Source organism: Gasterosteus aculeatus, chromosome 6, assembly GCF_964276395.1.
Source record: "Gasterosteus aculeatus chromosome 6, fGasAcu3.hap1.1, whole genome shotgun sequence".
Lineage (NCBI taxonomy): Eukaryota > Metazoa > Chordata > Actinopteri > Perciformes > Gasterosteidae > Gasterosteus > Gasterosteus aculeatus.
In genome coordinates this window covers 11,180,066-11,194,856 of record NC_135693.1, presented here as the reverse complement: position 1 = coordinate 11,194,856, position 14,791 = coordinate 11,180,066, and the positions used below count along the sequence as shown (strand labels likewise).

The 14,791-nt window shown below is 47.4% G+C and overlaps 1 protein-coding gene across 1 annotated transcript; it reads right to left on the bottom strand.

Annotated features, from left to right (window-relative positions):
- Positions 1 to 4,703: 4,703 nt before the first annotated feature.
- trim8a (tripartite motif containing 8a) lies at positions 4,704 to 14,313 on the bottom strand. The gene is made up of 7 exons (XM_078104991.1): positions 13,901 to 14,313; positions 12,702 to 13,297; positions 7,574 to 7,669; positions 6,809 to 7,042; positions 6,638 to 6,669; positions 6,116 to 6,231; positions 4,704 to 6,008 (listed from the first exon to the last, which is right to left on the bottom strand). Exons 2-7 carry the CDS (start codon positions 13,269 to 13,271, stop codon positions 5,347 to 5,349), a joined length of 1,710 nt encoding a protein of 569 aa, XP_077961117.1. The 5' UTR covers positions 13,272 to 13,297; positions 13,901 to 14,313; the 3' UTR covers positions 4,704 to 5,346.
- Between the last annotated feature and the right edge of the window lie 478 nt (positions 14,314 to 14,791).

Genomic DNA, 14,791 nt, shown 5'->3' with positions numbered 1-14,791 from the left:
ACTACACGATATGAATTAGGATCTATAAAATGAAACTTCCTATTTTTCTGTCCATAACAGCAAGGAAATGAGCTTTTCACAGTAAATGTCACAATCCTCCAAACAGCTTGTGACTCATGATTAGTCGTCCATCAGCCATATGGTGACAACGTAATGCTTACCACTTATTTTTTAAGCGTGCACAAATAATAGTAGATATCAGGGAATACGATGGCCTCATTCAAAGAGATCATATTGTGGTACTCAGCGTCAGCCATATTTATGATGAGCCAATTTTTTGATGATCCGTTGTACTCCCACTGTACTTGATTGTCCTTTATTTGTATCAAAATCAGTATTCTCTGCACGGCCAACAGATCAGTAGCTCTGAGGCCTCTCTTGAATTACAGAAATGCTGTTGGCATGACATGACAAATAAGACAAATCAGCATCGTGGTTGCCGCAGATAACCGCTATATGAATAGAACAAACACATGGTGGCTCATATCTGAACACATCCAGATATGTGCCATCATCGGCAACGTCGTGTCTGCTTGCAGCTGTCCACCGGTCCTTTGAACTGGGCCGCAGTGGCACAAGGCAGAAGAACTACTCAACAGTCCGTGATATTAAAGAAGCCTGGTCAGCTACTCTGGTCTCTCAGAGGAGCGTTAATTAGAAGCACGGGGCAAGTTCATCGTTAAAGCCATGCACCGTAAAGGACGTGATTACTGTGTCTCCCAATAACTAATGTGGCCTTTTGAGGCTGAACTGAAGAGAAATCAATGAGCACAAACCTCGAACACAAAAAGTCAAATCTGATTTCGCTAATATTTTATTCTTAGTTTAAGTTGGAAAAACTGCGACAGTGTCTCAGTCATAGCCAGTTGTGCTTTAAGACAGTGTGTACTCTCTGTTACAATGATCTTGTGGGGTAAAATGTATGTACTGAGGTGTGGAACATGATGGCCTACATCCAAGATTGATGACCAGCAATTGGTGTTGCCCAGAACCCCCCCTCCTCCCGCTTTTAGTATGTTCATCTCCAGCTTTATCTTTCAGTGGCGTAGAAGATGACCTTCAAGAAGCCTTTATGCATAGCCCCCTACTTGCTAGTGTTATTTAATAAATGCCCTGTTTAATGATTTTACACTGGCGTCGAGTAGGGTTTTTCTAATGTTAGTTTCATCACGCCCTGGTCTTGTGCATGCTGGCTCACTGTCTCTCTCCGGGGAAACTTGACTAGAACGAAGCCATTATTTATTTCTGTGCTGCTCCTACTGACACAAGTCAAAATGTCTGCTGCAAAAAGGCTTATTTGATTATTAAAGCAAATGAAATCCTGAGAACTCCAAAAAAATCAGCGTCTGCACGTAATTGTCAGCGTGTAAGACAAACATTGATAAATAGATTAATCTCACATGGACTGTCACATATTTCCTCAAGACTGGAAAGCCATTTCAAGTAGGTGCGAATTACACAAATCCTTAATGCGCATGCGCAACGCCCGCTCATTCTCTACATTCATCTCCATCCCAGACTCCCTCAATTAGTTTGAATGTCGTATTCTATCTCAGCACGTTTGCAGTCTGCGACCTGCTGCCACCGCCTGTGACAAAGACCGTGTAGCCTTGTTGCATATTACCAACTAGAACCTAAGGAGGTAAAACCCTCCGGTAAACTGTTTGCTTCCGCGACACGCTGACACTATTCACACTGTTCAGTTTGTCTGCTTCTTCTGCCCAAATGTAACGTGGAAGGAAGCAGCGTAACTATCAGGTGCGAAGACCTTACCGGATGCTTTTTAAATAACTCCAGATTCAAAGTACGTACGTTAACCTGAGACGCCATTCAGCTATAAGAAGAAAAAACAAAAACACCCCGGTTGAAAACCCACTTCCTGTTTGATAGCGCGTCATCGTTACGTCATGACGTGCAGAGGAAGCAGCACGAACACGCACACACCGTACAAAGGAATCTCTTCATACTACTAACGTTACCTATATGGCTTATGAAGAATAGTCACCGTATTATGTGTACTTTAATAATTTATCTTGTAAACTGAAATATATACTTACAAGTGCACTGAAAATATGTCATTAGTTTCCAACTTTGATACTTGCGCGTGTAGCTACAGTGTGGTCAAAGTTACTATGGCAACAACTGAACCGCGCCACTGCATTCTCACCCAATACCTGCGCACAGCTGTTCTCCACACAGGGCGTCTCAAATGCATTCCTGCCGTTTTCATATATACAGCAGTTTACCTGCACACGCCCTTCCTGGCGTGGCTTATTTAACTCATATACGTCGTTTATTGTTGCCTGGTTCCTTTCAGCTGAAAAGCAACAGAAGACTGGATTTATGTTACAATGATTTCAACCGACAGAAATAGATCAAACAACATTTGCCGCAGATCCTTGTCTCTGATGTTTTCGCACCGATTATGCGTGTGTGTGTGTGTGTGTGTGTGTGTGTGAGAGAGAGTGAGTGTGTGCACACTGCTCTCCTTGATTGGGGTCTTGGCACCGGTTTCAAAGACCTTATCAGATGAAGGTTAGCATTCTGCATGTTTGATGAATAGCCTTTCTGAATGCATATGCTGTTTATGTCCCTGTTCCTGCCAGTGTTGCCAGGGAGGACTGCTAAGAATCTGTGTGTGTGTGTGTGGTCAGACTAATAGCACTAATGACCACTCATATATTCCAAATACTATGAATGATACATTAGACTGCCATGTCAGCCACTTCTCACATCCACAGCTGAACGGACAGTCATGCATGCTGCAAGCTGAGCAAATGTCAATAATTTCCCAGAGTTAGAGTTCCAGAGGAAAACTCCGATCCCAGCTGTTGTATGTAGATCAACAGTGATGTTCAGTATATTACAGGAGTTATTCAGTGATCAAGTGTTTCCCTGTGAGTTGGGGACCTTCTTCATTTGTAATGAATATTTTCACCCAACCGTGCTGTCGGGTATATTGGCCCTGTTTGATCACTCGGCTTTGGTGCAGGTACTGCGGGGAAATAATATACGCTGGGAGAGAGAAACGTGTGTGGAAGAACCAGAGAGCGAGAGAGTCCAACAGAAGATCTAGACACCGAGTAAAACACACAAACAACAGCTGCAAAACAGCTGACGGTTACCCATGCATTGAAGACGCGCACACACACACACACACACACACACACACACACACACACATACACACACTACAGGCTCATGTCCTCCTGCAAGCAGGGGCGTGTTGTACTCATACATATACGGCTCAAACACACCTGCCACAACAGAGCACAGCTGTCAGGTCCATCACCCTGAACCGTACGTGTAACCTCACACACACAAAAACACACACAAGCAGACCCACTTTTTCACGTATATGAGGAAACACACAGTAACTGGTTGATTGTGCTCGGACACCTGGGCACACATTCTCTCACACAAACCAAACACACACTAAGCTACAAGGCCTTTTTTTGAGTGTAACGTTTGTGCTAACACAAAGACTGAATTGATGTTGATATAAACAATACTGCTATGAATAAAATGATTTACACAGATTAAATGAATGGTATGGCCTACTGTATGTTTTATTAATAACACACAGAAGGAACGGTGCTCAAGGGGAATGCTAATAGGATTCTCTCCTTCACACACACACATCAAATGTCAGATTGATGCCACACTGTAACTAAACCTCAGCTCCTCCCACTCTGCCGCGTGCATTCACTTGCTAAAAGGTGCCCGAGGTCTTAGGAAAGAATGTCAGAAATGTTAGCGTTCACACAGAAAAACAACGTCAGACGGACCGGACGAGAGAAATGGGAGAACATAACGAGAGGGCAGAACATTTCATAACCCATAAATAAGTGATGTGCCACACTCTGTATTCCCTCCCCCTCCCCTCTAACCATTCCTCCCTCTCTCTCCTCCCCTCCCTCTAAGCCGTCCACCCCGCCCCTTAGCTGGCTCCATCTATCTCACCGTCTAGCTGGGGAGGGGGGGGGAGGATGATAAAAGGAGTATGAGTGACAGATAAGTAGATGACTATGCTGTCCCAGCCCTCATTAAAACTCCTCGCTTATATCATCCTCCTCCTCCTCCTCCTCCTCCTCCACGTCGGGCCCCCGGCAGCAAATGATAGCCCGGGAGACGAAGAGTGAGAGAGGTGAGGGGAGGGAGGGAGGGAGGGAGGGAGGGGCCGCTCATCAGTTATTGCTGTTTTCTGACCCAACTTGACAATGAGGCCGCCAATAATGAGACAAAGACGGATGAGACGGAGATTATGCCAGAGACCAGGATGTTGACAAGGAAGTGAACTGTCCTAAATCGGTAAATAATGGGCCTTCTGTGGGCCGGTCTGTAACAAATCATTGTCCAAACCTCCTCCACCGTGTTCTGAGATTCCTCCGAATGCAGTATATGTTAACCATCTTTTTTCCTCATTTACGAGCGCTGGAGCCTATGAATAGACCGTGGGTGAACCACAGGGTGGGATGCTCCACAGGAACGCCTATTCTTTTCCTCTTTTTATTTTTACAGGAGGCGCTGACATTTCAAATTGCAACACAGGGAGTTGAACTGTAAAACCTCTTAACCTAAACTAATCACACAACGGGACCTCTATGTCTCACTCGGTTTAAGGTTTATGCTCCAAACATGGATTAAAGGCCACAAGATTACAAAGAAAACGGAAAAACTAATGCTTAAAATACAACAAAAGGTAAAGTAATATGCTTGTTTATTTAAGCTTTTCCACAGATTTTGGTTTATTCATAATATTGTATAAAAAAAGAATATTAAAAAAACCTCACAAGCATTTGAAGTCCAGTGTGTTTTCTAAAGCCACACAGACTTTGGAGTGCACGGAGAGGCTCCTTGCATGCTTTCAGCCGCAAACGGGAAATAATAAGAGCATGTTAACAGTCTTTTTAGGCACTGAAGTCTCTGGAGTCTCATGTCAGGACTTGGGATATGAAGGATATGTTATTTATTTTGTTCACTGTCTGAAAGGATTTAAGACTACATTATTCACATAAGCACTTCCAGTCGAATTGAAACAGCAAATAAATAAAATACAAACTTGGTTTCAAATTACAACGTTATTACGGTTACTGTTACCCTCTGTTGTTTTCTACTTGCGATTGAAAATTAAACTAATTAAGTAACCGGGGCATGGTTTCCCAAAATGAGGTCAAGGAGATAATATAATCATGATGGCGTGTGGGAGACACGTACTGATGTCATATCTCTCCAAAATGGAAAAGTAACAAAAAGCAAACAGGGAGATTGATGATAGTCCCGATTTCACAAAAACGGAACAAATGCTGAATCAGGTTCTTTTTTCTTCTTCTTCTGTTTTCTTTTTCACTTGGTCCCATAATGCTTGGTTGAAGACTGGCCGTACAGCCCGTAGAAGTCGGGGTGCCTGGCCGCCTGTGAGGCCTCCATCATTCCCCTCATGGGGAAATGCTGCAGCGGCTGGCTTGTAGGGAGCGGGGCGTGTGGGGGGGGGAACTCCTGAGAGGCCATGGGGGGGAAGGAGTCCGACGCCGGGTACGCAGGTCGGGCACGAGCAGCTGGTGCCCGGGAGCAGCAGCAGTTATTCAGAGTGCACATCAGTACTTTCCTCCCTTCGTACATGGCTTGTTGCGAGGCGCCTCCGCCGGGGAAATGGGAGGGGGGGAATATGGTCCCTGAGTGGTGGCTGGAGCTCGACCCGAGACCCACCATGTGATGGGCCGCGGTGCCCAGCAGCCGGCTGTGGCCGGGCCCGCCGTGGGGATTGTGGGAGAGGCCTTCGGAGGAATACATGGATGAGGCATGGTGGTTCTGATCGACCAGGAAGGGCTTTTTGCTTCCGTAGAGCAACGGCGGAGGATCCTGGGAGTTGGAGTTTGTCGTGTTGCTGTCCAGGAAAGCCAAGCCGTATTTCCTCTTCTGCAGTCCTGACCCGGCCCCCGCGTGAGGGCCAGCAGAGCCGCTGTGAGACGGGACGATCTCCAGAATGGGCGCCTCGTTGAAGGGCTCTGAGCGCGGCAAGGAAGTAAAACAACGGTTAATTCTGCCTGAACAATATGCCAGAAATACACTTTCCCCCCTCATCTGTATTTACTTGATCTCTTTTTTTTCTTACCTTCAAGCACTTTTCGCATGTTTTTTTCTCTCGTTGAAAGTTCAGACAGTAAATGATGAGAGTTGAGCTGGCCCACTCTGAGTGGAGGGAGAGCGAAACTCAGGTGTGTGTTTGACCTGAAAGGGAAAAAAGGGATTAAAGCACCCGATTAAAGCAAAGCAGTTTGCACCATTGCTTGACAGGCATTCTGCACCTTGGGGCTTGTGATTTATTCGAAGAATAGAAGCATACTTTGCTTGTTAAATGACATATACCCACATACACATCTTTGTATGTTCATGTAAGGATTACATGAATAATTACAACAATGAAGAAAGAGACAGAGTGTAGTTAGATGCATATTCCTTTGTATTTACTAGAGTTATCCCAACTTATACAGCTGTGTGAAAATGTAGTTGTGGTTTAGAAGAAAATATTTGTCCGTCCAATGTTCCACGGTATGCAGGAAAGCCTCACGTCACTTCTACGCTAAATACAATTGGTACCAGTACAGTGACACAGAATAGAAGGAGAAATACGTACCTGTCCATTAGCAGCTGATACGGTTTTGTGTTCTGAAAAAGACAATATCATTAAAAGCTAAAGGAGCAGAGATGAACACATTCAGAGACAATGGGCCTGCTGCAGATACACATATTACAGTAGGTGTGTGTGTGTGTGTGTGTGTGTGTGTGTCCACAAACGCATCCGTACCTTCATGAAGTTGATGTCGTCCGCTCTTTTGAAGAACGTCTGGACGGAGCTCAGGAGTTTCTCCGCTTCCTGGCGCTTCTCGTAGAGCTGCATAACCTGCTGGGAGTTCTTCCTCACGTACGTGGTGTAGGTGCTCTCCAGCGTCTGCACGGTTTCCGCCTGGTTCGCTTCGAGCAGCGCGTGCATCCTCTGATACTGGGCTCTGCCTCGCTCCTTCAGCTCAGACACGGCATCCTGTGGACAAAGGACGGGGAAGAAGACGAGTTGATTTACACGTAAAAGGGAGAAAAAAAAAGGAATTGACGAGATGGTTGTATAATAAAAAAACAACATCTAAAGTAATCGCTTTTGAATCCACCATCCGCTCTCTCTCATCCGTCCCGTACACCTCCGGCAAAGGTGTGAAATAAAAAAAGGTGAACTTTCTAAAAAACATTTTCCCCTTTTACCAATTGTTTCTGCAATATTTTAGCATGTGAAGTCTACTACGTAAATACAAATTAACACACTAGACACTAGATCCCATAATCATAATTAAAGTGTCAATACAGCGTAATTAATTAATTATTTAAGTTATTGTAGGCTAGAACATTTCTCTTTCTTACTTCATTTTGTGGAAGCTTTGCTTTTATAATTTCTCCGACCCCGATGCAGCAGCCATTTAAAGCTGCTTTCTGCAACGCTGATGAAAAGGTACGGACTCCTTTCATCACAGCACCAAACTCACACAATGGCAAAGAAGCGAGGAAGAACGCTGTACTGTACCTTCATCAGCGTCTTGTCCGACTCCAGCTTGTTTAGCTGCTCATCGATGTTCTGAACGCGACCGTCCAGCCTGCCTTGCTGTCTCATCAGCAGGCTCTGTTGAGACACACAAGAGACGGGTCAGACAGATAAACCTCTACAGGACACACCAGAAATATAAAATACCGACTCCTTTCATTGGTTGTTGCTACTCGGCTCTCCGCTGTGACTTCAGCAAACCTGCTTCCCTTTCATGAGTCACTCGGGCAATTTCTTCCACAGTCCTTATGGGACGGAGGACTTAACAGCCGCCAGCAGACGGCCACACCAGAAAATGACAACACCATTGCACAAACCCATCTCTGATTGCATGCCGGTCTGTCCGGCAGACCCTTCTACATCCACTGAAGTCCATTGTTGGGACCAGCCTACTTTTTTTACAGGTCATTTAGCTGACGCTTTTAGCCAAAGCGACTTACATTACATTTTTAGAGAATAGGTGTCTTGCTCAGGGACACTTTCGACATGGAACATGAGGCAGTCAGGACTCAAACCACCAACCTTGTGCGTCCCAGCCTCTCTACCCCCTGTGCCATGACGACCCCCCTACTTCCTCCATTGACTCACTTAGAGTGCAAAAAGAGCCAAAGGCTGGCTAAAGAGCCGGTAAACATAATCCTTCTCCATTCACTGCAGGAGATGGAAATCAATCCACTGTCACTGACTGACAGCTAACTAGGAACAAGAGGAGGGGGGAGAGAAGAGGGGGGGGGGGGGCGGTCCGCTTTTTAATGAACTGCTTCTGCTTGGGAAAGGCACCGTGCCCAAATAAGAGAAAACCTGCTGTCATGGCAACGAAGTGTATGTTTTTTATATGTGAAAGCTAATGTGTATGTGAAGGAGCAAAAAAAAGCAGGGGGGATGGGGGGGGGGGGGGGGGGGGGGTCTCACTACCCCTCTCTGCTTTCTCATTTTGCCACATGCACTGCTCCCATTGTTTGCACCGGCCTCTGTGTCAGTGACAGATTGTCATGTCTGTGTGCATAAAGCCGGGCTCTGCGCTCTCCCTCCGCATGAGTGTGCACGGGAGAAAGGCGACGGGGGGAGAAGCGCTCCTGGCCTCTGCTCGCACACGCCGAGAGCGGACAGAAAGAAAGTCAGAAAGACATACAAAATAATAATAAAAAAGGGGAACGGAGGGGAAGTTTGAATAAAAAAAAAAAAAGGAGATAGGGAGAATGAGGACATTCCTGCGGTGTCTCCGGTGAGTGGGTTTTGGGGGGGGGGGCTGGGTTGTGGTATCACAGCAACAGCCCTCTTCAGCTGCTGACAACACGCATGGAGTCTTATGTACAACAACTGGCTTTACCACAGAGATCCCTTCCAACAGGCCATCTAGCTTCCCAAACAAAAAGAAGAAAAACTACTAACATTTCTTCAAATACACACATATGTAATTTTAGTCTATCGGTAACAACATTAATCTATTATTAGTTTTTTTCCCATTCACATGGATCACAATTTGAGGTGAATTTGTAATCTGCACTTTGGACTATTGACAGATACAATAACAAGTGAAAGACATGAATGTTTCTTTCTTTCTTCCTTTTTTTATTTGTGGGCCCAAAGGACAACAACGATTTTATTGTACTGTTCGCGCAACACAAATTGGTCTCGGGTGTCTTGAAGTCGTTGCGATTTCCACACCGTGGAACTTACACACCACCAGATCTTTCACCGCGAGGAGATCTGCAAAACCACGTTCACATAAGTTCACATAACGCGGCTCTACTATTCGCCCTGCGCAGATCATTCGCTGTGCTACACTTGTTTCTCCGACAGCAACAACAGACAAGGCAACTCGAATAAGGAGGACGGCCGCGGGCGAGACCGCGGAGGAACAAGCGATCAGGGATAAAGTTGTGGAGTGTGAACTCGACAACGGGGACAGCTAAAAAAAACCAAAACACAACTGGGGCCATCTTATGCAATTGTTGGCAACATTGTTGCCTATTTACACATCTGGGAGACTTGGACCAACATTGTGTTCACTCACTCAACAGATATTGGTCTAATACCAATTCTCCTTTTAGCACAGTTTGGGTCTCCACCAACTTCCATCAGCTAAATGCTCCTCAAGGTTAGCTGCTCCCCGGCTGAATGTCCAACTTCTGAGTGAGTGGTTCTTTCCTCTGTGTAGTAACCTCAAAAATTCAAAATGGGAAAAAATTATATATTTTATAATATATAATTTATAATAATACCATAATAATACCAGTATTACTTTCTGCCGACACACATATCGAGTGTCCAAGTGACACAGCCTACAATTGATATCTGCCCTTGCATGCAACTCCAAAAAAAACATTCTTCTCAATCTTTTTTTCTTCTTTTCTGCAACCCTGCGACCTCTGAATGCACTTCAGGGGCCGATAAGACGAGCAGTTCCTTATCATGTTTGCATCACGTGTTCTTCCGGCACTATGTTTGGCCATTTCCCCACCGCACATCCAGGTCTAATTAACACAGCGAGGACGAGGACGCAGGAAGCTCACATGTCAGGTGGCAAGTTGGTTTAGTTCATCAGAAGCAGCACGTCGCTTTCACATAAATGCTCTCACAAAGGTCGAGCCCTAAAAGACACACGAGTAAACATCCTTTAGCCTCTCAGGTTAAATTACTTTTGTGCACCGAAAGGGGTGGAGAGTGACATGGATATCATCTTATTGAAAGGCGTGTGTGTCCCTAATCATGTGTCACGCAGTCAAGCCACATGCCCAACCTGTACTCCGTCTACGCACGGCGCCTGGCCGACACATTCGGCTTCAGTTTAGCGGCCCTCGACAAAAACGGCAGATTAAAGCACAAACGTGCCGACTGTTGGAACTTTGGGCGCCACCTCGTCTCTTTGGCTGCGTTTCTTGTCTGGTCCAGTTTTTCACGTACTTCTCGCACCCTCCTTTGCCAGAAGCAGCCGACTTGCACGAATAACCATCCTCTCAACGAGTACATTTAGTCTCAGCGGTACGTCGCGCCTTCTGTGCAAATGCTGTTTGTTTTCTGTTACCAAAACAGGAAAGAACACTTTGTCGGGTTACTGCTATCATGCACCGAGCACGTGCTGCTTTACGCCGCGCAGGCTCGCACAATGCCAAAGGCTTCGCTTCGCTTCGCCTGGACGCTCGTGGTCAACAACTGTGTCTTCCTCATTCCGCCGTGTTTTCTCCAATTCCCTTTTTTTGTCTTGCTGAAAGTAGCACAAGGGGACAGGGGGGACGGGGGGGGGGGCGCTGCCGTTTGCTTGTGTGAAAGCCTACCTTTATCAAGATTACAAAAAAATCCACCAATGATCACTTTCCCCGACTGTCCTACTTAGGCACCCAGACACCCGCGGGTTGCCAGGAAGCTCATGTTTAAATGAAGAGCCTCGGGCTCACCGAACAGAGAGCCTCTTTCACAATCAACCCAACAGCCATTCCCCACGTCTGATGTCAATGGTCCGCCCTCAGCATTCTGGGTAACTGACTCACTCCAAGACATTGCAAAAAGGCAGAGCTTCTGTGAGCGATGGTCTCCAGCTGAGCGTCCCGCAGGGAGGAAGACCGAGGCGAGGCCGGGAGGTGGGAGCGCTCCACCTCGGCCCGACCCGGCGACAACGTTACCATCACATTGCTCCTCATTTCTGGGCTTTGAAATTAAACCCGGCGAGCCGACAAAAGGTTACTGTGAAAGTCTCCGCGGGGAGCCCGAGATATGAACAGCTACGTTGTTGTTGTTTTTGTTGTTTATCCCAAAAGCAACAAGAGTGCTGCCATTTTTTTTTTTTTTACCAAAATAGACCTCGGCTTTATCAAGGAGAAGAAGCTTTTAGTGAGAAATGGAAGAGACGCCACTTTGGCCTCAAATGACTTGAAGAAACGGACCGACATACAAGAAGCCTCTTTCGGCTATTTGCCACATTAACTAGTCTGAGAGTGCACTCCGGGTCTGAAGGGCCGAGCATGCACAGCGTTAATCCGAAGGGGACACAGGCACTCTGACTCCTGGACAACTCCGTCCACCCGGCCGACATACAGTTGTCAGAGAACAGAAAGATGTGTGTGTGTGTGCACATGTGTGCGTAGCGAGCAGCTGTGGAAAGGGCTGAACAGACATCTTTTGTCCCAATTATAGCTCTGGAGCCACAGTTTTTTCACCAGATATTTCCAAAGCTTCAGAACTCCGAACACCGGGAAAGAAACGTGCATGTGACTTTTCCCCCGACGGGAATGATCACCAATCCCCAAACGCATTAAGGCCGCCACGCGGCAGATGCTGAAACTAAATCGGGTTCGCACTTTCCGCCCCTTCGCCGATCGGCAGGACCAACGGGGCCGCGTGGGTGGTGGTGTTTTTAGACCTCGCCGCTCGCATTAGGACTCGTGTAAAGACGTCTAACGTACAGAACCAGAGGCAAACGCAGGGGTGGACACAGCAGTGGCGAAGCCGGGCCTTGTGCGAGGCACCGCATTCCCCTTCTCGTCCTGAGGTCAACTTCATTGTTCACAAGCAGCCAGAGAGATTATCACTCATTGTAGAATGTTGTTCTTCTTCTGTTATGCTTTTATGTCCCCAAAAATTGTTCTAAAATTGATGGCTTGTAAAAAACAATAAAAAGCCACACGGTCCTCTCAAAAGAAGATGAAGCACGTTGATTCATTCGTGCAGTCGCCCCCCTGAACAAATCCTGAAACTGATCAGGGAAGCGACAACTACAGGAGGATCCGCCCCCTGCTGCACTGGAGGGGGGTTCTTCATTTCCGGTGGATGCAGATTGCATCGCAGCACTTACCCGGGGGCACAGGGCGGCTAATGTGAAGGCGTGGCCGTGTGGATTGGGTGGTTGGATCAAGGTTAAAAGCTGTGTGTGAGACGTGTGTGTACTGGTGTGTGCGTGCGTGTGTTTGTCATCTACCCCGAGGGTCGGCTTTCACCTGTCCGGTCCTTTCCACATCAGATAAGAATAAAGACCCTTATAGGCCGATGAACAGCTCAGATCACCTAAGAAAGTGCCCCCATCGCACGTTAGCCGACCAGCCACCTGACAGGGGTTCGAGTGGACGGGGGACCGGGGGGGGGGGCGGGGGACATGTGGGTGCGATTCATATACCTGCATTTGTATGCGCTGCGTGTCCACGTCGCACACTGTGTGTCTTTGGTTCGTGCAGTGGGAGATGCAGCAGAAGGGACACAGGGCCACCTGCTCCTCCTCGCAGTGCAGCAGCCGGTACTCCTCGTGACTGGGACAGGTCCAGGCGCTCAGCTCCTCGGCGTCCACCAACAGGTGTCCCGGGGCGGCGCACGGCTGCTGCAGGTGCGTCTGGATGTGAGTTTGGCAGCAGGGCTCCTTGCAGCGCAGGCAGACCTTGCGCACGGGCAGCGGGGGCCCCCGCCGGCAGAGGACGCAGTGCAGCACGGCGGGGGCCTTCTCGGTGTTGAGCGCGTTGAAGCGCTTGACGATGTTGGCGAGCTTGAAGTTCTTCTCCAGGACGGGCTTCTGCTCGTAGTCGCGGTTGCATTCGGGGCAGCGGACGGCGGCGGCGTCCTTGGCCCAGGCCTCGGAGATGCAGCCCTTGCAGAAGTTGTGCTTGCACGGCAGCTGGACGGGCTCGTCGAAGACGTTCAGGCAGATGGGACACAGGAGCTCCTCCTCGAAGCAGTTTTTCCAGCTTTCATCCATGACTTCGGCTGGAGGCAGACGCGTGACTGGAAAAGAGCAAAACTGAATTTCAAATCACACACAACAAAAACACCCTTATTATAATAAAGCCCACCAGGCTTATTTCTACTGGAATTATGTTTTTTGTTTTCCTCCACAGAAAGAAGGGTCGAGGCACGAGGACCGACAGTCCCAGAGTGTCCTGGGAGAGAAACGGGTCGGATTAAGACAAGTGTCTCCGCGGTCAAACTTTGACCACACACACACACACACACACACACACACACACACACACACACACACACACACACAAAGTCAAAGTACCGGTCCCGCGATGACGTACGAGCAGCAGAACACACTCGACTCGCAGTGGATGTTCGCGTGTGAGAACGTGAGAAACAGGACGGAACAAGCCGCGGCGGCTGAAGGCGAGCGACAACTCGCTTCGGAGCAACACTCGCAAATAGGACGAATAAATAAATAAATAAATAAATGTCACCGGGCTGCGCTGACATTTTATTTATTTATTTATTTTTTGTTAACCCGAACACACTCTTTCGTATCGTTTAAAAAAAATTTAAAAAGCACCTCGGCAGCGGAACGAACCACGTCACGATGTGTTTTTATTAAGAGGATTAAAGCGACCGTACCAACTATTTATCTCCCATGTCGTCGGCGGACTCTGGTGCGTCTGGATCACCGAGCTTCGCATCAAAGCCCGCGGTGAGGTCGAGGTCCTCCGGTTCGATTCCAGCCCGTCTCTCTCTCTCTCTCTCTCTCTGTGTCTCTCTCTCTCTGACGCAGCGGCTCGACGCTGTGGGGGGGGGGTCGAGCTGGTGTTGAGGGGGGGGGTCCCGGTCCCGGTCCTAAACGATCCTATCCGCCTGGTTTCGGTTTCCCGTCAAAAAAGCTCCTTGACTAATATCTTACGGTAAAAGTGCGTGCAGACGGTGACTCGTCGGTCGGGAGCTCAGTGCTTCCACACCGACTGCCCCCCCCCGCCTCCCCCGTTCTCCTCCCCCTCCGACAACGTGACCCGTCACGGAGAGGATGCACAGACGGGGAGGAGCGCGGGGGACGCGGCGCCCTCTAGCGGGCGGGTTTGGAAATGACATAGCAATTAATATCGATAACAAAACATTAATTTTGGAATACGGCTCCGTTATAAAGCATGAATAATGTTTTAGTTGCCGTGATATACGTTTATAAACGTTAGTCAACACAAGCCAATAGAAGTTTTCACAAGTTTGAAACAAATACTTGTTTTTATTGTGATTAGCTGATAATTAAAAAGAATAAGGTCATAATAATCTAAACACTTATAAAATATGAAGCACCATTAAAAAGTGGCTGATATATTTTTTTTATAAAATCTATTAATCACCTGAATGATCATTCATGATTATAAGATCACCATCATATGATGCCCTCATAAGAACATACACAATACGCAGTGTGTCTCAACATACTACACCTTGTACACAACCATGGTGACATTGGTGTGTTTGGGGAAGAGTCAAATTGTAAAGCACATGGATGAA